Genomic DNA, 24,755 nt, shown 5'->3' on the forward strand with positions numbered 1-24,755 from the left:
TGAACCTACATTGATACATCATTCACTAAAGCATATAGTTTACATTAGAATTTACTGTTAGTGTTGTACATTCTATGGGTTTGCACAAATTTATATTGACGTATACCTGCCATTTTTGTATCATATGGATAATTCCAACATATCTGGAATGTCTGGTCCTGATACCTCTTCTGTCTCTTTAAACTGTGTTCTTTGCCTTTAACTATGCATTGCAATTTTTTCTTCATAGCTGGGCATGTACTGGATAAAAGGAACTCCTGTAAATAGGCCTTAAGTTATGTGGGTGGGCCAGGCGTGGTGGCTCATGCCTGTAATCCCAGAACTTTGAGAGGTGGAGGCAGGCGGATCACCTGAGGTCAGAAGTTTGAGACCAGCGTGGCCAATGTGGTGAAACCTCATCTCTACAAAAAACACAAAAATTATCCGGGCTTGGTGACACACACCTGTAATCCTAGCTACTGGGGTAGCTGAGGCAGAAGAATTGCTTGAACCCGGGAGGCGGAGGTTGCAGTAAGAACAAAACTCTGCCTCAAAAAAAAAAAAAAAAAAAAAGTTATGTGGGTGGTGGTAAGGTGGGCAGTGGAGGGGAAGCTTTCTATCATCCTATATTAGGTTTCAGTCTTTTGGTGAGCCTGGGCCTCTGGATTGTGAATCTCCTAAGTGTTCTTCAGGTTTTTTTTTTTTTTTTTTTCTTATACCATAGGTGGGAGAGAATGGCTCAAGTGGGCTGGAATTGAGTATTTCCTTTCTCCCACATGGTAGGCTAGAGTGGGCTGGAGTTGGGCATTTTTCTTTCCCCAGGTCAGTGAGGCTCTGATATAACAAAACAAAATGGAACAAAAATCCCCAGCAGGTTAGGCTCTGATTAACCAGTTTCTCCTCAGGAAGAACCAAGCTTCAGCAGATTTAAAAATGTTTACTTTTTCCCTCTCTTGCTGGAAGCATGAGAGAATCTTTTCTCCAATATTTACTGTGAGAACTTGGTAGCACTCCTGGAGATAAAACACACAGAATTGCGGGGACCTCCCTATTGTTGGGTTCCTCTGGAGTTTTTCAACTTTCAGACTTGCCTGCACCCAGCCTCTAATGATTTGTCAATTATAGTTCAGGTTTTTCTACCCCAGCACTGGTTCTCTTGGAGGTTTCTGCTCCAGTGTGTTGTGATTCTCCATATCCTACTGTCTGTCTCCACCAGTGGTTTGGGCAGAAGTTTGCCGTGTGACCTCACTTCTCTTATGGATCTAAGAAGAGTTGATTTTTCAGTTTGTTCAACATTTTTGTTGTTAGTACAGATTGGCAACTTCCAACCTCCTTATGTGAGGAACTGAAAACTGGATTATGTTACTTTTTTACTGGGAGGGTGGGCGACAGAACTGTCATCAAAGGTTTAATTATCAATCGGTAACAATCAATTAAATCACCAATGAAAGAAAATCTATTTTGGATACATCTAATCAGGATAAATGAAAGAACAGCTATGCACTCTTACAACTTTCTTACTTTTTTTTTTTTTTTTTTTGAGACAGAATTTCACTCTTGTTGCTCAGGCTGGAGTGGAATGCTACGATCTTGGTTCACTCCAACCTCTGCCTCTTGGGTTCTCTCCAAGCAAGACTCTTGTCTCAGCCTCCCAAATAGCTGGAATTACAGGCATGCACCACCACACCCAGCTAATTTTGTATTTTTAGCAGAAACCAATTTTGATCATGTTGGTCAGGCTGGTCTTGAACTCTTGACCTCAGGTGATCCACCCACCTCGGCCTCCCAAAATGCTGAGATTACAGGCGTGAGCCCCTGTGCCTGGCCAACATTTCTCTTTGTGTTGCTCAAAACGACTTCATTCTTGGCCTGAACCATTCTTGGTATGGTTGGTCCAGCAACTATTATCTGGTTTAAAGGAGACTGGAGGTCAGGCTAAAATCTAGTTTTGCAGATACCCACACATTTGAACTGGAGTGAAATAAACATATGATAAGATCAGGATATTTGATCAGATATTTCATCTAGGAAGTAGACATAGGTTTAACATTGATAGAATCCAGCTCTGAATGAATACTGCTTCCAGCACCAGCTACAGTGTTCATCTGGACATGAAAAACAAAAATAAATCAGCTATTCATGTATATTTTTTAGACTTGGTATTGGTTTAGCTAATAATAGTAGACTATCTGAATCCTTGAATATATATTTGAATTTAACTATCCAGCTTTGAGTTTAGAGGTTAGATTTTTCAAGTGTCTATCTGCCAAATGTTAGAAACTTGGGTTTGATATTCCAATATTTAGATGTTAACTATGAATGACTATTCTTCCATAATAAATATTAAATATATGTTTTTCTTCATTGCTGTTTGAATTATGCAAATAACACATGAACATATTCACATTTAAAAGATTATTTAGAAATATGTAAAATAAAAGGTGGAAATCCTTTTTTAATGCTTCCTTTTTGAATGCTTCCACTTGTACTACTTTATTTCAAGGGTAATCAGTTTGTCAATAGTTTGGTGTGTATCCTTCCAGTTCTTTACCTCTGCATTGGCATAAATTTGTATATTAGCACAGACATATATTTAAATTGATAAATTTATACTTAAGATACTATTCTGCAAGTCAGAGAGTTTTGTTTTTAACTAGCATTATTTCAAATATTTTCCCAAGTCGTTTGTAGGAATCTATAATATTCCATAATATGAGAGAGGGAAAGAGAGAGAGAGAGAGAAAGGGAGTATGTGTGTGTGTGTTTGTGTATAAGTGTTTTTTTTATGGGGTCTTGCTTGTTGCCCGGGCTGGAGTGCAGTGGTGTGGTCTTGGCTTACTGCATCCTTGACCTCTTGGGTTCAAGCAGTCCTCCAACTTTGGCCTCCTGAGTAGCTAGGACTACAGGTGTGTGCCATCACACCTGGTTAATTTTTCAATTTTTTTCTAGAGATGCGGTCTTGCTCTGTTGCACAGACTGGTGTGGAACTCCTGGCCTCAAGCAATCCTCCAATCCTCCTGCCTCCTGCCTCGGCCTCCCAAAGTGTTGGGATTACGGGTGTGAGTCACCATGCCCAGCTGATAATATGAGTAGATTTTGAAGTTGGGCTTTATTACATGAGAAATATTTTTGCTCCTTTGAATTTTCTAAACAAATATGATACAAAGCCTTTAGAAAAGCTTAAGATATAAATGAAATGCAATTCCATTTCAGAAGTAGTTTTGACATTACATTATTTGTATTTTTTATTTTTTTTCCATTTTGATTCAAGTGAATTGCAAAACAAATGATTGGTATTTTATTATATTTTACTAAGCAAATTTTAAAAGTGTGTGCAAACAACATTTAAAGAACTCGTCTTATTAAAAAGTATTTTTCTATAATTAAAATATTTAAAATTATAATAAGTTAAAATTATTAAAATTATAATAATCTAAGAGTTTGTATTACTTCCATACTATAGATAAGGAAATTGTGTCTCAAAGAGGTTGAATGAGTTGGTCAAAATTACACAAAAAGTAAAAGGCAGAACCTGAAAATAAGGGTTCACATCTTAGGACTCCAAGACAGTATACACGTTTGACTTTTTTGTCTTTAAATTTGCTGTGAACATTTTTCCACATTTGATTTTTAAGTATAAATATTAAGTGCCTTCTTTGTATTTTAGTATTAGGCATCCTAAGTCTTCTACTTACAAAAAAATATTAAAAGTGAAATTTAGCAAGCATTCTAAATATTCCAATTATGAAATATATTTCATATTATGAACTCATATTATGAGTTTTTCTTCTGTAAAAGTATTTATCATTTAAGATTAGAAGATTTAAGCTTGAGGAATATGATCCAAAATGGTTTGTTATACTAATTGAATCATGAAAAGTCCCAACAAAGCATTTTTGTTGGTTTTAGATGATGAAACTAGGTGTTTAATGAATTTATCTTTTCTTTTCCAATTGGTGATTGTACCCTGGGTTATGAGAATATGTAGAAATTGAATGGAGTAGCTACTAGCAACTTGCTGAAACATGATGCAGTTCCCTGACTCTCAGCAATTGAAACCACGGCTTCATGAAAGGCTTCTCTTATTTCAGTTATAAATGTGCAGAACAGCATGCCTTCAGACTTTGCTAGAACTTGCCAGAAGTGGAAAGTCATGACTATCAACATGGTTATTAGTTAACATTGACTGAGTACCAACAATGTTTTTGGTGTCATAAATATAGAGAGGAAGACACTGTTCTGTTCCTGGGGGATTGGCTTTCTGTAAAAGTGGGATAGAGAATCTGGTCTTGAATGTTCTTTTCTTGCTGGGAGGTGGGGTTGAGGGCACAGTCACTTCCAGTCTCATTCTAATGGCACTCTCACCTCTTTATTGATGATACATGCAATAAAAAGAAAAAAATGTGTAATTACACATACATACATACATGTGAAAAGCACATGTAAATTTTATTTTTTATTGGTAAAAAATATATATTTATGGGGGGAGCTTGAGGCAAGAAGTCACATCCTGCAAGATATCCAGGTGACTGTAGCTTCTATATCCTAGTGTATAACATATTTATACTATTATAAATAGTATATAGAATATGCTAAGAAAAGTACATAGAGGTTTTTGTATGTGTAAATATATTTATATGAACCCAATATGTAGAATAGAGTGACCAAGTGTTTTGTTTTTGACATCTGAGGCACAAAAATAATCCAGTCTCTTGAAAGAATGGGGACTTTCCAAACATATCTGAACTGATTATTGGTATTCATATAAGATAAATAAGTCATCTTTTAGGTCTTTGTTGTTTGATGTCTAAATATATAGGAGTTTCAATTTTATTTCATCAAAGTTATTTAGGAGGCAAACATTGACATTAGCTATTGATTATACCAAAATGCGATGGTGACAAAACAATATACCTTAACATTTGGCATTGAAGTTCCTTTCTGAAAATGAAACTCAGGGAAAATCAATGAAGTAACTCATCACACCCTCTGATAAGTACAAGTGACTAAAGAGTTTAGGAAACACCCAACCTCAGAAACTAGGGTGTGACTTTATTATGCTATGCTTATACTAGCATAAAGGTTTAACTTAATCATTCTATTATGCTCATTGTGAAGGAAGTTTGTAAGTTGAAGGCATTTTAAGAGTATGAAATATTGAAACTGATAATACAAAGATAAGAATTTGTGTAGAAACTATTCTGTATTTATACATTATGTTTTTGTAAATTTTTTTAAAGAGCCAGACTTTCTTTGTATATATAATCAAACTTTGAGATAAAACTAGTTAAAGCAGAAGAACTCTTGTTAAAACAGCACAAAGTACCTGGCTTCCTAGACCCAGCACAAAGTACCTTGCCCCTGAGCTGACCTGATGCAACTTTGAAAAACCATAGGGTTCCCAGGAACTTAGTTTGAAACCCTTCACTCTTATGAGCATAACCCTATAACCATGAGAGAAAAGGGCTTTATTGAAAAAGGACATGGGACACTGACTAGTTTAATACTTCTGGCTCTGATTCTGGATGCATTAAGCAATCTTTCAATGAAAATGTTGAATTACAGTATTTTGGTTTACTCTGAGTTTGTAGTTTATCGATTAATTGAGTTTTTTCTTAAATCAGCCTCATCTAAGGGTAGTTAATATAAATTCACTTACTCTTGTGCTTGCTGTGGGATTAAAATTTTTAAAAACCACAAAACAAAACAAGAAACCAGTCTTTGTTCTAGTAGAGCTGAGATTACACCATAGCTCTAGGGACTTCACTGAGGTTATGCCAATGTATGGTACCCTGCTAATAATTCGTACTCCTGTATTGATAAAAATAATGGGGCTGAGATTAGCCATAAAGATAATCTTTTATGATTACTCCTGATATTTCTTTTTAATTTTTTAGAGACAGAGTCTATGTTTGCCAGCCTGGTCTTGAACTGGGCTCAAGTTATCCTCCTGCCTCATCCTTACAAGTAGTTAGGACTACAGGCATGAGCAACCAGAACTGGCTTCCTAGTATTTCTTAAAAGTTTCATGAAAGGATGATTATCTTTTAGTGTAACAAAATAGATTAGCATTACCCTAGCTCAACAACATTTTTTCATTTTTGACAACTTGTTTTTAAATTACAAACCTATTAGTTCTGCCTAACTGTTATTTCTTGAAGGCCATACATTTAGGAAGTGTTAAATTTTTAAAGTATCAGTGTATAAATTAGTGGACATAACGCTTAAGACCCTCTTTCTAATATAAATGGAATAAAATGCTGGGAATGAGTTATTTCTATTTTCTAAGCAAGTCTATTCTTTGACATTTGTTGCCTTGAGTCTGCAAAAATATTCAATTTTGGATTGTTTAATAATGTGTAGTCTTGATTCTCTAAACTGTGAAATAAATTACTTTTTTTCTTTGCTATCTTTCAAGCAGAAATTTGGCTTTTCTGTTATTTATCATAGTTTCTCAGTTGTGTTTCCTTTTGTTCTAATTTGTTAGACTTTATTCTAGACAGTTGCATGTATAAAAATAAAAATGAAAATCCAAGAAAAATTCACTTTAAAAATATTCAGCTAAAATATCCCCTTAGTTTAAGTATATATAGTAGTTTAATGACCAAATCATTTATATTTTATTTATAAAGTGCTTTGCTTATATCATTGCCCACAATTGGAAATGTAGCTAACAAGTATTGGGTGTTGGACTGTGTGGTAGTAGAGAAAGACTCAGATATATTCTTACTATCCTATCACCCATAGGTGACACTTTGACCTATGAACAGAGTAGAATAGAATGGACTAAGAAAATAATGTCAGATAAATGATGTTCATTACAAAGGAAAATATATTTTTACATCTTTTTAAAAAATCTTTGCATTTGCTACTTTCCATGGAGACCTACTCTCTTGTATAGTATAAGGACTAAATGTTAGTTTTAAAATAATTAAAACCCTTCATTATCATCATCATTATCAAAGATCACTAACCGGAGTCAAATAATTTGAATTCTCTTCCAGGTCTACGGCTCACAGGATGCCTGATAATGAACAAATACAACCTTTTTGGCATCTCTAAAATGGGCATAATAAATTTCTTAATCTCCTCAGCATAATTCTGTGATGCTAAAATAATACATATAACAATGATATTTTAGAAAGTATGAAAGTATAACAAGGTGGCATTATGATTATAGAGGTGCTAGAATATTGTGGTAATGTGTACAGGCTCTGGAGCCAGACTTCCTTGATTCAGATAGTGAATCACTAGATATTTAACTTCAGACAGGCTACTTAATATCTGAGTGCCTCAATAGCCTCGTCTGGAGAACAGGGCTAGTAACAGTCCTTAACTCATAGTGTTGTTGTGTGGATTAAATGGGGTAATACTGTAACTCTCTTAGAATGGGACCTGGGGCATTATAAAAGTTCCTAGCTCTTAAATAATAATATTTAAATATCTAATATAACATCAAAATTTTAATTACTTCATTCAAAACATTCAAAGCTTGTTAAAAACAATGTAGGCTGAAGTTTTCTGGGCCAGATTACAAATGACCTTATGGAAGAGATGTAGTCCCTTTAGCCAAAAGAGGTCATAAGGACACTGCCTAGGCTACAGGAAATCTCAACAAATATTCTCAAGATTCTTTTATGGTGCAGTGGCATCATTCTGAACCTCCAAGTCGAAATTGCTTTTGAGGAATCACCCAGTTCTTCTTCCTCCTAGGAATACTCCTATTAGGATCATCTTTTGATCAAAATGAAAATTCCCCCAGTTATGGTGGTTTTTAAGATTAGTTTTCTTTATACTAGGTTTTGAATTTATGGGACATGCCCTCCACCCAATCTTGAGTAATATTTTCTGCAATGACAGGACCTCACTGGGGAAATCCTAAGTGAAGATAATAGCATGTTATATTAAGTGGTGCCAGTATTCCATTTAATATTAAGCAATTGCATAACAGGCTTTTTAAATACCTAAGTTAAAAGTGGTACATTAATGTTGAGTATACTTCTACTTCAAAGTCCATTCTCCCACTGATTTCAAACAAATACCATTTAAGTGCCAACCTACTATTACAAGAGTTTACTATTTTATTCTTGCTCCAAAATGGCATCAACAGTGATGGGGTGCTTTTGGGGGATTATTGAACAGAATTTTTGCAACAAAGGAGCAAGCATGGGGAAATGCAAAACATCAATGATAGGGATTGCAACGTTTTATCTCAGCATTCCTCATATCTACACACCCCCTAATCAAATGAGCAGTTTTATGGCATGCGCAATTGCAATTGAAGTATAACTGACTTCTGCAGAACTGGCTTCCATAGGATTTCCTGTCCAAAAATCACCATGTGGTCATCTGCAGCTACATGGTTACAAATCATCAAGTAAGCAAGGCTTCCCCACCCCAGTATTCTTTTTTTAAGGAGTCAAATCCACCAAACTCTATCATTTGCAAATTATCTCTGGACTTATTTTATTCCCTTTTTTTTCATTGGGTAAAAAGGAAAACAAGCAAACAAAAAATCCTCCCTCCGTATTTGTTCAAGGCGTAATTTCCCTGCGAGGTGTTTTACAGGCTTCTCCTTGTTTAGCTTTTCTTGCCTGGTAATTACTTACTGAAAGAAATCTGCTCTTCCAGAGCGAGCTATTCCTTTAACCCCTTTTGCTTGCTCTTCCTTGGAGGCTAGCAAGGAGTGTGCGGCTCTGCAATGTCTGGGAACCCACCTAGAGGGCCCCCTTGACGCCAGCACATCCCCTGTCAGACAGCAGTCTCTGCAGCCGAGCCAGGCTGCTGCAGAGTTAATGTACAGTACCACGGAGCCTGCAAGTGTCCTGAGCTGATCAGAGCTGGGGCGGCACAGCCCAGGGCAGACAAGGCGGCTGCGAGGATTCCAAAGGTTCTGCTAGAAATTCGGCGCTGGGGGACTCCAGCAGGAGCCTGTTGCCATTGTGTTTTAAAAGCATGCAAGGTCTGTATAGCTTGGGCATGAGAATCTTTCAGAAGATGTCAGAGCATCAGAATAAATGACACCTATTGGAAAACTGAATTTGGGGTGAAAAAAGAGATTGAGAGAGAGAGGGAAAAAAAAGAGAAAAGAAAGACATCGGGGGAAGAAATTCTTAGACAACGTCTGACTTGCAGCTGTGAAATTCATTTTCTTTCCAAGGCAAAATATGAAACGCTCCCACATGGTTTTGATAATAACAAATTAAAGGGGATTCTGCAGTGAAAAGATCAATAGCTTAGTCATTTTACTTAAAGAGAACAGGCAGCCTTATTATGGGGTTAGGCAACAGAAAGGAATTTCATCGTGACAGCACCTTCTGAAGTCATGATGGTAGTTAATGGTAATCTTGTCCTGCAAAGCAGAAATTACTCGTTGCCTTCCTACTTTTGCAGTTGAACCAGCAATTCTGAAATCTGGGAAAGAAGTTGGCTTTGGTGATACATGGTTTGTAGCCCCTCTGCCCAGGCCTTTGTCCGACACGTCTCAGAAGGTAACACTGCGTTAAAGTGACCACACATGAATATGTGCCTAAGAAAGAAGAAAAAGCAATATTCATTTCTAAAGGACAGCATGGCAAAGCAACCTGAAGTTTTCCATTTCCCTTCTAACACTTCTTTAACAAGGATATCAAGAAACTGTCTTTTGACGCCTTTCTTCTCACATTCCAGAGTCCTTCCTTAAGGATGCATTAATTTACACTCAAGGCGGTTAGATTTTACCAGGACAATATTTGCCACCATTTAGGATTAGTAGTTGAACTGGTTATTTTAGTGTGTTGACTAACTAGTGGAACCTAAATGGATGGACCCATACCTGCAGTGCTCTGTGATGTTTCTTTTTTCAAATCCTGGAAGGCCTTTTGTAACTGGAATTTGTTTTTATTGGTGGGGGGAAATTTTGTGTTTTCTTTTGGAATTCAATACTTGTTGCAATAATTGCCCACGATAGCTGCTTAAACAAGAGAGTTGGAATTCATCTGTAAAAATCACTACATGTAACATAGGAGACAAGAAAAATATTAATGACAGAAGATCTGCGAACATGATGCACGTGAATAATTTTCCCTTTAGAAGGCATTCCTGGATATGGTGAGTAATCAATATTCCCTTCAGTTTGTAAAACTCAGAATTATAAGGTACCAGATGAGGATTTGTCTTGAACTAGAGTATTGGTATCAAGTGAGAATGAAAAGTAAACTGTGCAAAACCGAATATTGTCTGAGAAAGTAATGGTTATGCAATAAAAATTACTTTGTTAATATGAAGCATCCCCAGATAAGTCAAGCGTGAGGACTTGAGAACATTTAAATTGCTACTATTTCATGGAGGAAAAAAAAAACTTTGAGAATGGCAACAATTTAATAAATTTTTTAAAAGGTGGGGCTTAGGGTTTGTTTTTTGTTGTTTTGCTATTTTTATTTGAAAATTCCCTGGGGAAGGGCACACATGAATTTCTGATATCTCATATCAATTTGTCTGAATTTCCAAAAGAAGGTTAAGGGAAACAGAATGTTGACTCAATTTTAAAATAATATGAAAATGTGTTGGTGCCTCACAGTTAAGAATATTTTAGGTATTCAAGAAATATTTCTACCAGAATGAAGCAGTAGAATTCTAGTAGAATTCTAACATATGAATCAGGAAGTGCTCAGGCTCTCATAGAACTTGCTTTGTGCCTTGATATTTGGTCATATATTAAGGTTCAATGCAATACATTAAGGTCCCTGGACATGTGATGTCATGTGCCATTTCTTGCTGGAGTTTATGATTAAATGTGTATAGGAACTCATTGCTGAGGGTATTTATAAGAGCAAAGGGTCATTATTTTAAAATTGCTTGTTTTTGTCTTACCTTTTGGGTCAGCTGGATTCTGACTTTCATAGAAACTTTGTCAATGCATAATAAAGGCACATGTTAAGGCTTTGTGTCTGCTAACATGGGTTGTTTTGGATATGCAGTGCATCTGATTTTGAAAGTATATCTTTCAGGTAAATGTTCTGGCTGGACTCTGGATGAATAACAGTTATCTAAATATAGGTTTCTGAAGGTTTTCCAACTGCTTTTATGACAGTGTCTCAAATGAAAGCTCCCTGAGAGCTTAAGGTACCACCGAAATCACCTGCTGGTTTGTTACGGAGTTTTTGGCTTTCAGCTAAAAAATCCATTGCAGAGAAGGATGGGAGACATCCTCTCCCACTCTATGCAGGTGCTTATTTTCTAACATCACCAGATCCATCCAGAGTCGATGCTGTGGCGTATCTACCTTTTTTGCTGACCAGAGCTACTATCCCCAGTCTCTAGAGTGCTTGGGTGACATGCCTGCAAACCTCGGTGGCCCACTTCCAACTGCATCACCAGAGTTTCCTAGTCAGGGGGAGCCTTGGTGCCATCGCCTTGCTTGTTCTGTTGGCGAGGGTCAGGCATCAGCAGTGAGGTCCTCATTATTCTTACAGACAAATTCACATCAATAGTCTTTAATCTTGAGATTAAAAGATCCTGGAAACAGTTTCTGGCACATAGTAGGCATTTGTCAATATTTTTTCTTCTATGCCTTATGCTTTTCTTCAAAGTTCATTTTATACCTCTTAAGATTTGCTTGGGAGGGGAAATTACCAGTCTCCTTTCTATCACGTGTACCTTGCTACAAAGCAACAGTTTTTGTTCTACCTAAGTTCTGTTGTTTGAGCCCATTTGTTTATGTTGTAATACATAGGATCCATGTACTCTTTGAATGCCTGCCATTATAACCACCTTTTGTTGCATTAGCCTCACGTATACTTTCGACTTGAAAGAAATAAGCTATTCAACTCTGTAGTTTTGGAAAGAATGCAAATTTGCTTATTCATGCTCCTCTAGATCTGTAATACATATGTTTGAAAGCTGAATGGAGAAGTTGAGAGTCCTGGTGGTTTTCTTTTGTGCCTGGAACTAGGTAACCCTTCATCTGTTTCACTGCATGCCATACCAATCTGTTGTTGTTGTTGTGACCAAACTGAACCAATATAGAATGTTAATGCTCTGTATAACTACTCTTCCCGGGCCTCTTAAAAGGATTCATTAATATGATGTTGGACTCAAAGGAAGGAGGTGGTGGTTTTTTTCCAGGTGACCTAATTAATTTTGTGCTTGATTCTTGACTTTCCCAATTGTTATTGTTTTCCTCTTATTTATAGCCTCCCCTTCCAATACTGCAGTAAGAGATTCTAGGGGTTTGTTGACAGAAAACCTTCTTTCCCTTTGTCCTACTGTAAGATCCCGTGTAGGGTGAGATTTCAGGCTCATGAATTATCGTGCTTAGAATAAAGGGCTTGCCAAATTGCTCTTTTCATCTCCAAAGACTCCCCCTATCCTCATTCTCACATTTAGGTCCTTTTCTTCATGAAGGGGCAGATCAGAAGTTGGCAACAGACCAATGCTAAGGAATAATAAACATTGTAAAAGAGATACGTGCTTTGGTTTCACGAGCCCTAGCTTATGTCTAGAAAGACTCTATACCCTTTGGAGAGGCAGGACTTGGCATGTGCTGGTCCTCTTTCTCTCCTGCTTTTTGAGGAAAGCAAGAATGAGAAAAAGCTGAGACACAGGAGGTCTATGGTCGTCTTCAAAAGTTTACCAGAAGTAGTGATTGAAATAGAAGCCTATGCACACAGTCCCTACTTGGACTCTCATCCTCCTGCCCTAGGACTGGTGTGTTGATTGTTGAGCAATAGTATTACAAATTCACCATTTATCAGTTATGAGTTAAAGTTAATAAGTGGTCCTATTACTTGGCTTAATAGAACACTACCCCTTCAGTGCTAAAAGAGTGGTATGAAGAATGTGTCTTTCTTCTTTGAAGCTACATTAGAAATATTTGCTGGTAGATTTTATTGCGAAGGCTTCTTTCCATTACACTTTTCAGCCTTTTTACTGCCAAGCCAAACAAAGATAAGGGTTTGCCTCACTGGATAGATAAGTACTATATAGCTCTTCTTATTTTTTCTTCTGGCTAGTTGTGAGAATGGAGAGCCTGGCATTCAGGAACAAGTATGGCATGGTCGAAAGAAGGGAAATGCAAGTCAGCTTTCTAGGAATTCAAATTTCATCTAGCAGCAATTAAGAGGACTCTTTAGAAGCATTATGACCTGGAATCACATGCCAGGGTCTAACATGACATAACACAGCATGACTAACATGTTCAGCTTTTTGCCTTACTTAAAATATATATAATACGTTTTTATAATCTTATTTGTAAAAATACTCTAATTTCATGCCAGAAACATTAAGGCTATATTGAATGCAATTGAATTTCACAGTTAAACAATTTAGGAGGGCATTTTATTTAAATACCTTTGCATCCTTTTAATGATGGATTCAAATGGCTAAAAGGACAGTGGAAGATAGAAGCTGAAGGCCCTGGCTAGGAGAGGCTGTGGAATGCTGCCATGGAGGGCCCCTCTGACGACACCAGAGGAAGATTTTGGATTAGTGATTGTGGAAGGTGATTAATGATTTGCTTATTTGGTGCTTAGGGTTTAATTTTTAAAGGTAGGACATCTAAATGTTTTAAACTATCTTTATGATACTGAGAGGTAACTCCAGTGAAGAGACAAAATGAGATGACTGTAGCACTTTCAGTCAACATGAAGGCATCTTTTTTCCTTCTTCTAGGACCCTAAATTCTTTTGTTAGACTGTCCTTTTCCAGGTATCAGTTTCTATAAGGTTTAGTCTAGAAAGTTAATTGATTGTTCCTCTATAGACCAAACATTCAATTCATAAACTAACTCATATTATTTTATTCTGTTTTGATCTAAATCCCTTATGGAATGAAGCAAGATATAAATCAGTATATTGATAATATGTTCATATATATGTTCATAATTTGCATGTATATATGTTTAAGTCTATGAATATAATGAATATATATTCAGAGAAAGGCAAGATGGCCTGCCTTCTAATGAAAAGATAATCCTTCCTATCTAGCCTCATAGAGTTTCATCTTTTAAGGTTTTCTTCTCTTCATACATTGAAACTACAGAAACTCAATCCAGAAGTGCATTTTCCAGAGTTTGTGTTTTGACCAATACATTTTATTTTATTAGAATTTTAGTGGGTGGGAGCAATATTGAGTTTGATGACTATGTACACATTGAAGGAAATGACGTATCAAGTCTCATTTAAGATAATGGAGCTTTGCTCATTTTAGTCAACTTAAAATTATTGCAGTGTCTGCTTGTTTTCCAGTGAAATTGCAGGTAATAGCTGACCTTGCTTCTTTAACATCTCTTCCTCTGGGTTACAGAACTATCCAGAAATTCTAAAATATAAATACCAGACTCCTAGCTTAACTCTGAATTCCTGTTAGGGCCAAATACAATTTACTTGTAAACACTTAGGACCAATAAAGTTTAGATGGAGCTCATAATTATACAAACTCATCTCATTCACAAATCCCTAGGGCTCAATAGTAAAGTCAGCCATTGTTTAAGGCAGAAATTCAGGCTTAGATATAATGTAGCAAAGATTTTCCATTATAGGAGCTGTCGATCCTATTAAACATAAAACTTTTCTCTTGGCTTTCTGTTTTACTGTCTTCAGCTGTATGCCCCTTGATTTTTTCTAGTAATACCTTCGAATTTAAAAATGAAAATACAAATGTTCATTTTTATGTTTTAGTGTTTTTAAAAATAATTTGATTAAGAATGCTATGATAGAGGAGCAAAGTTGTTGTTAGTAATATCAATGTGCTTACAACTTATGGAAATGAAAAGTAGTCTTTAGTCTTTAGTTCTAGCAGCCTTTCTGTTATAGTAAAATAGTTTGTGCACTTTAAATCGCTGTGAGGTTACATCTTCAGAGGACTGAGTGACATAAGCCAAGGAGGTCTTAGAAACCTTACAAAAGGAAAAAAATAAGAAATTATTCCTCATCATATGAAAATTATTTACTAAGAATGTATGATGTTTTGGCTTCTTTTAAATTCTTCACTTTCCACTCCTTTTTGCTTCTTCCTTTTAGTTGACTATTATTGAGTTACTTACACTAATGTTGACATATTTGGGTTCAGAGAAAAATACGCAAGTAAAGGAAAATGGAAAATAGTTTCAAATTTTGAGATGCAAAGAAGGACCCAAAAAAACTAAACAACCAGTTTTTTACTTGCCATAGGTTGAATGTTCCTTTTTAAAAAAAATCCCTCATCCTTTTCTCTCGTCTTTCAATCATATCCCACAAACGTTAATGCTCATTAATACTCTGTCTAGCTATAGCATTATCTACATTTTTGCAGTAGCTCAATAATGTCTCCAAGCCATAACTGCTGCAACTGCTCATAACTTGATGGACTATTAGATGACATTTCCTGTTGTTTGAGAAGTACCAGCCTATAAACATAACCAAGGCATTATATTGCAACTAAGGATTATGTTGTGTAAAATTTATACATATATGTCTCTCTCTATATGATTTCAAAGATAGATAATCTAGAGTCTACATAATCAGGCTGTTGGCTGGAAACATAAATAAACTTAAAAAAAAAAATTAAAAAAAGTACTCCAGGCCGGGCGCGGTGGCTCAAGCCTGTAATCCCAGCACTTTGGGAGGCCGAGGCGGGAGGATCACAAGGTCAGGAGATCGAGACCACAGTGAAACCCCGTCTCTACTAAAAATACAAAAAAAAAAAAAAAAAAAAAATTAGCCGGGCGCGGTGGCGGGCGCCTGTAGTCCCAGCTACTCAGGAGGCTGAGGCAGGAGAATGGCGGGAACCCGGGAGGCGGAGCTTAGAGTGAGCCGAGATCGCGCCACTGCACTCCAGCCTGGGCAACAGCGTGAGACTCCGTCTCAAAAAAAAAAAAAAAAAAAAAAAAAAAAAAAGCACTCCAGGTTTCTAATTCAACTTCTGGAATGTTAATGTTTTGTGTGACCTTGTGAAAGCTCTTTGAGTTTTTACTGCTGTTGAAAACTATCACAGAAGATATTTACCCACTTCATGTTAAGAAGTAGGCTATTAAAGAAAATCTCACGGCACATTGGTAATAACAATTTATTAGAGACCAGCCTGAACAAAGTAGTGAGACCCTGTCTCTCTGTATATTTTTTTAAAGGTAGCCAGGCATGGTGGTTCATGCCTGTGGTCCCAGCTACTCAGGGAGGCTAAGGTGGGAGTATCTCTTCAATTCAGAAGGTTGAGGCTACAATGAGCCATGATCATGCCACTGTACTCCAGCCTGGACAACAGAGCAAGACTCTGTCTCGAAACAATAAAAGAAGAAAAATGTATTAGAATGTTGACAATGACATGCCACAATCTCTTGTATAACTATTGTATTCTTCATGGAAGAGATCAACACTGTTGAACACTCCTCTGCGTGCCATATGTTTTCACATAAGTTACATCCTTGAATGGCAATATAACTTTCTGAGAATATCTCATCCAATCTCTGTTTGCAGATGAGGAAGGTAATGCTCACAGAGATTAGATACCTTGCTGAAGTTCACGTATCTATTGCTAGGGAAGCTCAAAACCAGGTCTGGCCTGATTTTAGAGCCCAATATCTCTTAAATTAACCATATTGTTCTTGTGGCAGATGACTTAGCACTCTTGTTTATGGATCTTTTTGAAAATTACATTAGCAGTAGACCAGAGAAAATAAGTAGATTTACCCTGTTATTTAGCAACCTGGCTAAGTATGTAGGATGCCTACTGAATGTGAATAACCTTTCCTTGAGAAACTCTTCCCTTTAGTATCAGAACAATGACCTATACTTAGACTGTATCAGCAGCTCTTTCTCTGTTTTCTCAGAATGAGAAATTTAAAAGGAATTTGTGGTGAACTCTGTTTCCAAGTTCACTGTGGCCTATAGGATCCTTTCAGTAAAAAGTGCCTCTCTGGACAATGTGTTAGGAAAGGTGCCACACTTTGAACAGATGAAGTAGAAATGCAAACTACAGTACTTGGTGAATGGATAGAACCTGTCCAAAGCAAAAATCACCCTTTCCTCTGGGTACACACTTGGTGTGTGGAGTATAGATGAATTCAACTCTATTCACCATCTCTGCGGGGCGTTGTTGAGCCCTGTTCAAACTGCCTATCTCTGGTCCTGCTTTGATAAGGGCTCCAGCTTTACTTTGTGACAGACGAAATGGTTTTGAGAATGCTTTGCCAACAGTAAAAGATCATCCACATTTTAGGTTTTGCTGCCATGATTATTACTTTCTTCAAAATACTCAACTAATTGTATGTCTTTAAACTTTATTTTGTGTGCAAGTAAAGAATATTAGTATTATCTGAAATCAGATCTACTTGCCAGTCAAAGAAGCATTTTAGTCATCATATAGCCCAGTATCTGAGTTGCTGAAAAATGTCATGGTTAGTGAATTATAATGGAACAGGTGGGAGACACTTATTTATTTATTCATAGGGGATGCCCAAATGAATGTGATAAGAGTCCTGCCTTGGAGATACTCAAACTAGTAAGGAGAACAGCCACAGAAACAAATAATTACAGTATAGTATGGAGCATATTAACATAGATATATACAAGGTGTTACAGGAGTCAGAAGGAGAAACAACTTAACTGACTTGATCCAAATACCTTAAGTTTCAAAGTGAAAATATATTTGATGGATTTGGGAATTAGTAGTTACTGATAATACATCAGAGAGTGGTTTAAGGGAGTGTCTGGGGGTAAGTTATATTTCAGGAGTAATAAAAGCAGAGAAAAGTTGTGCAAACTACTTGTTTCAAAATTTTGCATAAGAACGAAGGAGGAGGAGAAGAAGAGGAGGACAGAGGAGAAGGAGAGGAGAAAAACACAGTAGCTAGTAAAGAACACCAAGTACTTTTAAGAGTAGGAAGCACCTCCCTAAGGAATTATTCTGGTATAGAGCTGGGAAACGTGTGGACATGACACCCTCTGAGATAGGAGGGAGGAAAGGAGGGAGAATGCAGATAATGTGGAGATTAGGTAGGTGGAAGGAGTGCCTGAGGGAGTTTTTGTTTTATGCCCTGTGTTTTCTCTGGGAAGTATTAAATAGAATTCAAGATCACATCTCAGAAAGAGGACAAGGGAGAAGCAGGTGAAGGAGCTTAGTAAGATGATGGAACAGCTACTAGGAGAAATTGGAAAGGTTACTGAAGAGAGAGTACAAGAAAGTCAAACAAGTTGGAAAAAGGTCAGTGATGTTGAATGAATATATCCAGTCAATAAAGGACGTTTTACTCTCCTTCAGAAATTATATACACAAAGTATTATGTCGGGGGAAATGAGTAGAGATGTGACAGAAATGTTACAATTCTTAATTATTAAATTTGAAACTGTTTTGTGATGAGAATTTCTCCTATGGATTGTGTTTCTTGGGATTCCAAAGAATGCAGAGTTGATCTTAATTGTTGTTGTTGTTTTATTTGGTGGTGGTGGAAACTGTTTTATGAACATATTAATTAGACTGCAGTTCCATTTTCATGACCTGATTTTGAAAATGTGAGATTTCCTATGCTGCCTTGAAATAACTCTTGGGTGACAAACAGAAGCTTTAAGATGTTTGCTTTGAATTTTATCTTCAAATGAATAAAAATCACAGTGGGAAGAAAAGGCAAAATGATTCAGCTTTGCTCCCTTTTAAATAGGAACCTTTCTGTGGTTTATGTTAGAATGTCACAAATCCATATATATGTAACCTGCTTTTACAAAAGTTTCTTCAAAACCTCTGTGAAGCTTACTTGAAAGTGTCACCAGTCTCTGAGAAATGTACTGGAAATAAGGAAACATAATATGACTTTAACCAGAACTGATATAACCCAGTTTAAATATTTATACATTTAAATTCTCTTTTATGTCTCCAAGATAAATAGGAGTAAATGACAAATAAAGTATGTAAGTTAAGGGATATTATTAAATAGCCTTATAATTTTCTAGGTCATGAGAATAAACCCTGGAGGATACTGTGACTTTAGCCGATATTATGAATTCCTTTCATCTCTTCTAATCATCTCAGCAGAGCTTCCACTATTATTGTCAGCATTCAGTGCTCACCACTTTATAAAGAGCTTTCTTTGTAGAATTTTTGCTGTGGCTCTAAAACTCTAAATAAGATTCTAAGAACTCTTAGTCACTTGTCAGGGAACTCCATCCTTTCTCTCCCTTGAGTTTCCATATTTTTCTTTTCTAAATATGAAAATGAGAAGGTTGACTTAACTAATCACTAAGGTGCTATAAAAATCTATGATCTTATATCTTATCTAGTTAATTTACTCATTTCTGTCTTCTTCAGGCATAATTGTTCTTCCATTAAAGGTAATGCAGAGAAATCACACATAAATCAACACATGACTCCAGGCCTGAGCTCTGATGCGTTTCTCAAGTATTTGGCCTCTCCTATAGAAAATCCTTAGCCTGTCTACCTTGGGTATTTTGCTTACTTCCTTCTCCACAAAACCTAACTTTAAATGGCAGCCTTTTTCATGGGGAAGACAGCAACTTTATGCCCATTAATGCTGATATCCACAGTATTTAAGAAAACACATTCCATATGCAGTCTGTACATTTCTCATATCTTCCCAACTCTACTCTTGATAAAGGTCTCAGGCCCTTCCTTTTTCATATATTCTCCATTTAATTTAAGGAAATAACATGGTATGAAGTTCTCAGTCTTAAGAACCCTGTCATTGGGTTGCTCAGTAAGTTTAAAACAAATAATTGGCATAATGATGGAGAGTCCCTAACTAGCAAGCTGACAGTGGGCAAACTGGGAAAACCATAGTGGTATTGAGATCAGTGAAAGAGACCTCTTACAAGTCCTAAAGTAAAGCAGTGAAGCCTTAAACCTTTGCGTGTGTAAATTTTAAAAGAAGAAAATATTTGTGGGAAGACTCCTATGTTTTAGAAAATAATCCATGCCAGATTTGATTTTTGAGAGTGGGTAAATGCTAAGTTGCCTCAGGATGTCATCATTTGAAAGGGTGGCCACATTCTGTGAGGTCTTCACTGCACACAGCCTTTTGCTTCAAAGAACTTTTTGAGACCAAGCTAGCCTCTGAGACCAGGTAGTAACATTATAATCTGTTCTATTCATTGGGGTAGCCACCTTGACTACTTTCTTCTACTTTATACCACAATATCCAGCGTAGTGTTGCACTTAATAGGTACTTTTAAAATTTTTTCCTAATAAATAATTGTGTGTACAGAAAAGAATGATAAATAAAAATTAAATTGTCAGGGGAAATTTTAATTAAATAACCTTTTATATTTTTCAAATAATGTTATTGTGCTGTGTTTTGAGATAAGGTAGGGGGCTTGTGCTATAAAAAATAATAAAGATAATAACTATCACATTTAAAAGGTTATCCATTCCAGGTGTAGAATAATTTTTTCATAGGCATTATTTTACTAAATCATCCCCCAAGTCGTCAACAAGGGCTTGTTATCTACTTACTAAGGGTGCAACCTTGGGTCACTTATCTAACCTCTCCATGATCTGTAACATAGGGACAATAAATAGTTCTCATTTCATAGGGTTGCTGTGAAGATTAAATGAGAAAACCAGTCTAGTGCTTAGAACACCTGTCACTCAGTAAGTATCCAATAAATATTGTTATAGTACAGATTAGGCAACTAGCTGTGAATGGTTAACCAGGTTGCCTAGGGTAATCAGTGGCAGGCCAGTTCCAACCTAGATCTTACCCATTAACTATAGGTTGCTTGGAGGTCTAAACTGCCACTTCTATTTCACATTCTTGTTCAGTAAATGCAGGGACAATACCTTGGGTTAAGTTTGAATTATGAGGGATAGTTTATTCCTCTGCATCTCTCAAGCCTCAGCAAGAATCGCCTGATGTGCCCTCCCATGTTGAGTCAGTGCCTACCTTATACATGATGGATTTTCTGTTTATGACTGTCTTACTCAGGCCCTGCTTCATTAGATTCTCAGTTCTTAGCACAGTGCCTGACACATAGTAGGTGCTCAATAAAATATTTTAGAGTAAACATTACTTTTCCAGAATTGTGTCCTGAGAATTTATGGCTTTTAATATTAATTTCAGGTTTTTAGGTGATAGTCCATGTTTTTGAGGGGATAGATAAGATTTCTATAAAAATTGTCATCTTGAGCATAAATAATTCACACATGTCTTGATTTCTGGCACTTGGGAGAGTTGAACTGGATTTGCAAAAGCAGCCATCCTGCCGAATTGTGGGTATCTGCAAAATCTAAATGCTATTGCTATAAATCACCTTATCTAAGACTATTTCTTCAAAACTAGTAACTAGCTCATTCACTTTCATATAGGAATCTTTCTTTCCTTGAAGATGTGTATGTTTTATCTTGCTGGTAAGACAAAAGTCTGTAAATTATCTCCACAGCTGGCTCTGATGCTTGATTATGCCCCTTTCTGCATCTATAACATTGATGTTTCATTTTAATTACTTTTCATCACAGTACATGATGTGGTCTTCAGACGTAGACCAGCCTCTATGTGTGGCTCTTCGTTCTTTTTATACATCCTTTACTGTCAAACTCAGCTCTAAAAATCATCTCCCTAATATCTCTTCAGTTGCCAAGAAAATGTACTGGCTTTGTATTATATATAATACAGCATAAAGCTTTGCCTCATCTGGCCTCCTCCTTTCAAATCTCATTGTAGAAATGATAATTTTTATTAATATTATCAGTACTAATTAATTTCTCTCATTATTCCAGCATACATATCCTATGTGTTAGTTTTTAAATATATCAATTCTTTAGCATAGTGGTTACAATCACACTATATATGTATAGAATGAGGTTTTATTGAAAGAAAATAAATAACTATATCATTATATATATTTTGGTCAGAGAACATCCTGAAAAATTAACTTCAATGTTTTAAAAAGCCATAGTTCCCAGTGTGGTGGAGATGGTGAGGATTGGAGAATGTCATTAGGGAAGGCAGTTGTATCATTTATCAGAAATAACCGCAAGAGTTTGTGGGGGGAAAAAATCAGCTGTCATTCTCTCAACCCAGTAGTAAGAAAATCTGGAGGCTGAAGAGTGGGTAGGAAGAGGAAGTGGCATGTATATTTTGATAGAGCATTTGAGGGGTCTCATACCTATCTCTCTTAGCCAGTAGTACAATGCAAGGGAAAGACCCCATGCTTTAAAGATGTATTGAGCTAAGTTCAAATTTAACTCTGATGCTGACTGGTTAACTTTGAGCAAATCACCTTTTATGAGCGTCACTTAACTCATTTATAAGAGAAAAATACAATAGTTGCAATTACCTAGATTTATTGTAAGGATTCAGTGAGATAATACATTATTTAATTTGTCATTTTTAAACCCCTGTTTTTCCCAGGCAGCTTTTAAGACAACCAACAAAGTTATATGTGCATAACTTATAGTGACAATTTTGAGAAAGGGCAAAGAGAAATAACGTATGATGTTCCTACTCACATATGTATGTAATAGATGAAAAAAAATTATATTACCTTTACAAATGGCACCAGAATCCTCTTGAGGAAGGAAGAGAAATGTCTTTGCTAGAAGGTTTTTTTTTTGTTTTGTTTTGTTTTGTTTTGTTTTGATACAGAGTGTCCCTTTGTTGTCCAGGCTGGAGTGCAGTGGTGTGATCTCATCCCACTGAAACCTCCGCCTCCCAGTTTCAAGCGATTCTCTTGGCGCAGCCTCCCGAGTTGCTGGGATTACAGGTGCAATCTAATTTTTGTATTTTTAGTAAAGATAGAGTTTCACCATGTTGGCCTGGCTGGTCTCGAACTCCTGACCTTAGGTGATCCACCTGTCTCAGCCTCCCAAAGTGCTGGGATTACAGGAGTCAGCCGCAGCAGCTGGTCTAGAAGAGCTATTTTGAACATGCCCTGGGGATAGGAAGAAAGTCTCTTGAGGATTTGACTATAGGTAGGTGCTCAAGTGCTCTGAGGGCGAAAACTTCTCTGCATAACAGAAGAAGAATTTAGTGCTAAAGAGCCAATGAGAATGGTGGAGATGAGGCAGAGAAATTAGGAGAGAGGAGAGGATGAGGAAAAGCAGCCTTGAAGGCTGAGAACTGTGGGTATAATCCATAAACAGATCCCTCCCCAGTACTGACCATGGATCGAGGGGTGGCCGGTTTTGGGGAGGGTACAGGGAGTTACTGGGGTTGGGAAGACCACTAATATATGTATGTCTTACTTCAAGCCTCAGAAGAACCTTGAGTAAGTGATTTTGATGGTGTTGGTGGCATGTGAATCAAAATGAACTGTGTTGTGTTGGCAAAGCAGGTCAATGAGCCCAGCCTTTAGGAAATTATCAGAAATTTAGAGGTGAGTTTTGGGATTCTTACTGGTCATGATATTAGGAAGTTCAAATCAATTTTGTTTAGATCTCAAGGGAGGCAGAGAGCCTTCCATCTTTCAAGAGTTAAGCAGACCATGAAGTCCAAGGGTATGCAAGATGGAATGTAAAGTTCTCACTAAGCTTCCTAGGATCCAGGGTAAATCAGGAAGCTTAAACACAAACCCCAGTGTCCATTAGATAAACAGCTTGATGGCTCAGGGAAGCACACTACTTATGATACTAAGATCAGAAAGAAATTTGTCCTAAGTTGTGCATAAAGAGGAATGATATATAAATCATGGTAACCGCTCAACTTAGTGTGTTTGATATATTTTAGTTCCTCTCCTGTCCCCTTTTTCCCCCATGGGTTTCTGTGAAGATTGTAGTATATATGAAAGTTATTTGAAAATTGTAAATACTATTGTTAGTTGATAATTAAAAGAAAGCCGGTGTACCAGGTTTCATTAAAATCTGATTAAATACTATTAAAGATTGTATAATAAAATAGTATAAGAAAAGGATAATCCAAATAAAAAATGTTTCTTATTTAAAAATGGTATGTCTTGCCAAATTTTGAAGTTAAAAGCATAGCATTCTCACTTCTTTAACCCGACTTATAGCCCATTATAGCACTAGGTTTTAGAATCCTGTGTCCTATGCCATTTGTAGTAGCAACAGTCTTAAAAGGTGATACAACGTTTTGTGACTCTTAAGGAGACTTGAATTTTTAGGCAAATGTTGAGTCTATACATGGATATTTGTTGTATAAGAGTGGAAGTGGAAGTCAAAATTATGAGCAAGGTTGCTCCCAATAAGATCTGTCAGCTCACAAGATTGCTTCCCTAGGCTTGAAATGTTTCAAGCGCAAACTCAATTCATAAGGAAAATGAAAATCATGAAAACGATCATGAAATAGCAAGCAGTCTGGAAAGCAGATGTAGATGAATGCCAAAGCTTCTGGAATTTATGAAATATTTACATTTATGGGGCCAGGTGAAATAAGTTGTTCTTTCAGAAATGCGTGACATGGCTATTATATATTATCCACCTAAAACAATTTATTTGATAATAAAACAAAACAACAAAAACAAAAACACATAAACAACAATGACAAAATAACAAAATAAAAAAATGCAGTTCTTTTTTTTTTTTAATTATACTTTATGTTCTAGGGTACATGTGTACAACGTGCAGGTTTGTTACATATGTATACATGTGTCATGTTGGTGTGCTGCACCCGTTAACTCATCATTTACATTAGGTGTATCTCCTAATGCTATCCCTCCCCCGTCCCCCCACCCCACAACAGGCCCCGGTGTGTGATGTTCCCCTTCCTGTGTCCTGAATACAGGATATAAAGACTCAGTGCATTTTTTCATTTTCTTATTATTTCTTTTCCCTGGCTAGGTGAGTTGGCTGTTTTATATTGGCACTAAGAGTTTGATACCACTACTAGAATAGTCAAGTATTTGACCTGGCCATGAGTA

The 24,755-nt window shown here is 36.6% G+C and overlaps 1 protein-coding gene across 15 annotated transcripts in view; it reads left to right on the plus strand.

Moving 5' to 3' along the window:
* LOC105499433 (phosphodiesterase 4D) overlaps nt 1–24,755 on the plus strand; it is a 1,582,997-nt gene that overhangs the window by 950,403 nt on the left and 607,839 nt on the right. The window contains exons 1-2 of one of the 15 annotated variants that reach the window (XM_071097871.1): nt 3,793–8,941; nt 9,373–10,068. The exons of 11 other annotated variants lie outside the window; for them this stretch is intronic. In XM_071097871.1, the coding sequence (XP_070953972.1) occupies nt 10,022–10,068 (47 nt within the window). In that variant the 5' untranslated portion in view covers nt 3,793–8,941; nt 9,373–10,021. Of the gene's footprint in view, nt 1–3,792; nt 10,069–24,755 lie in introns of those variants that run through there. 3 more of the 15 variants (XM_071097870.1, XM_011771992.3, XM_071097874.1) reach the window with 3 other exon arrangements.

Source organism: Macaca nemestrina, chromosome 6 (assembly GCF_043159975.1).
Source record: "Macaca nemestrina isolate mMacNem1 chromosome 6, mMacNem.hap1, whole genome shotgun sequence".
Taxonomy (NCBI): domain Eukaryota; kingdom Metazoa; phylum Chordata; class Mammalia; order Primates; family Cercopithecidae; genus Macaca; species Macaca nemestrina.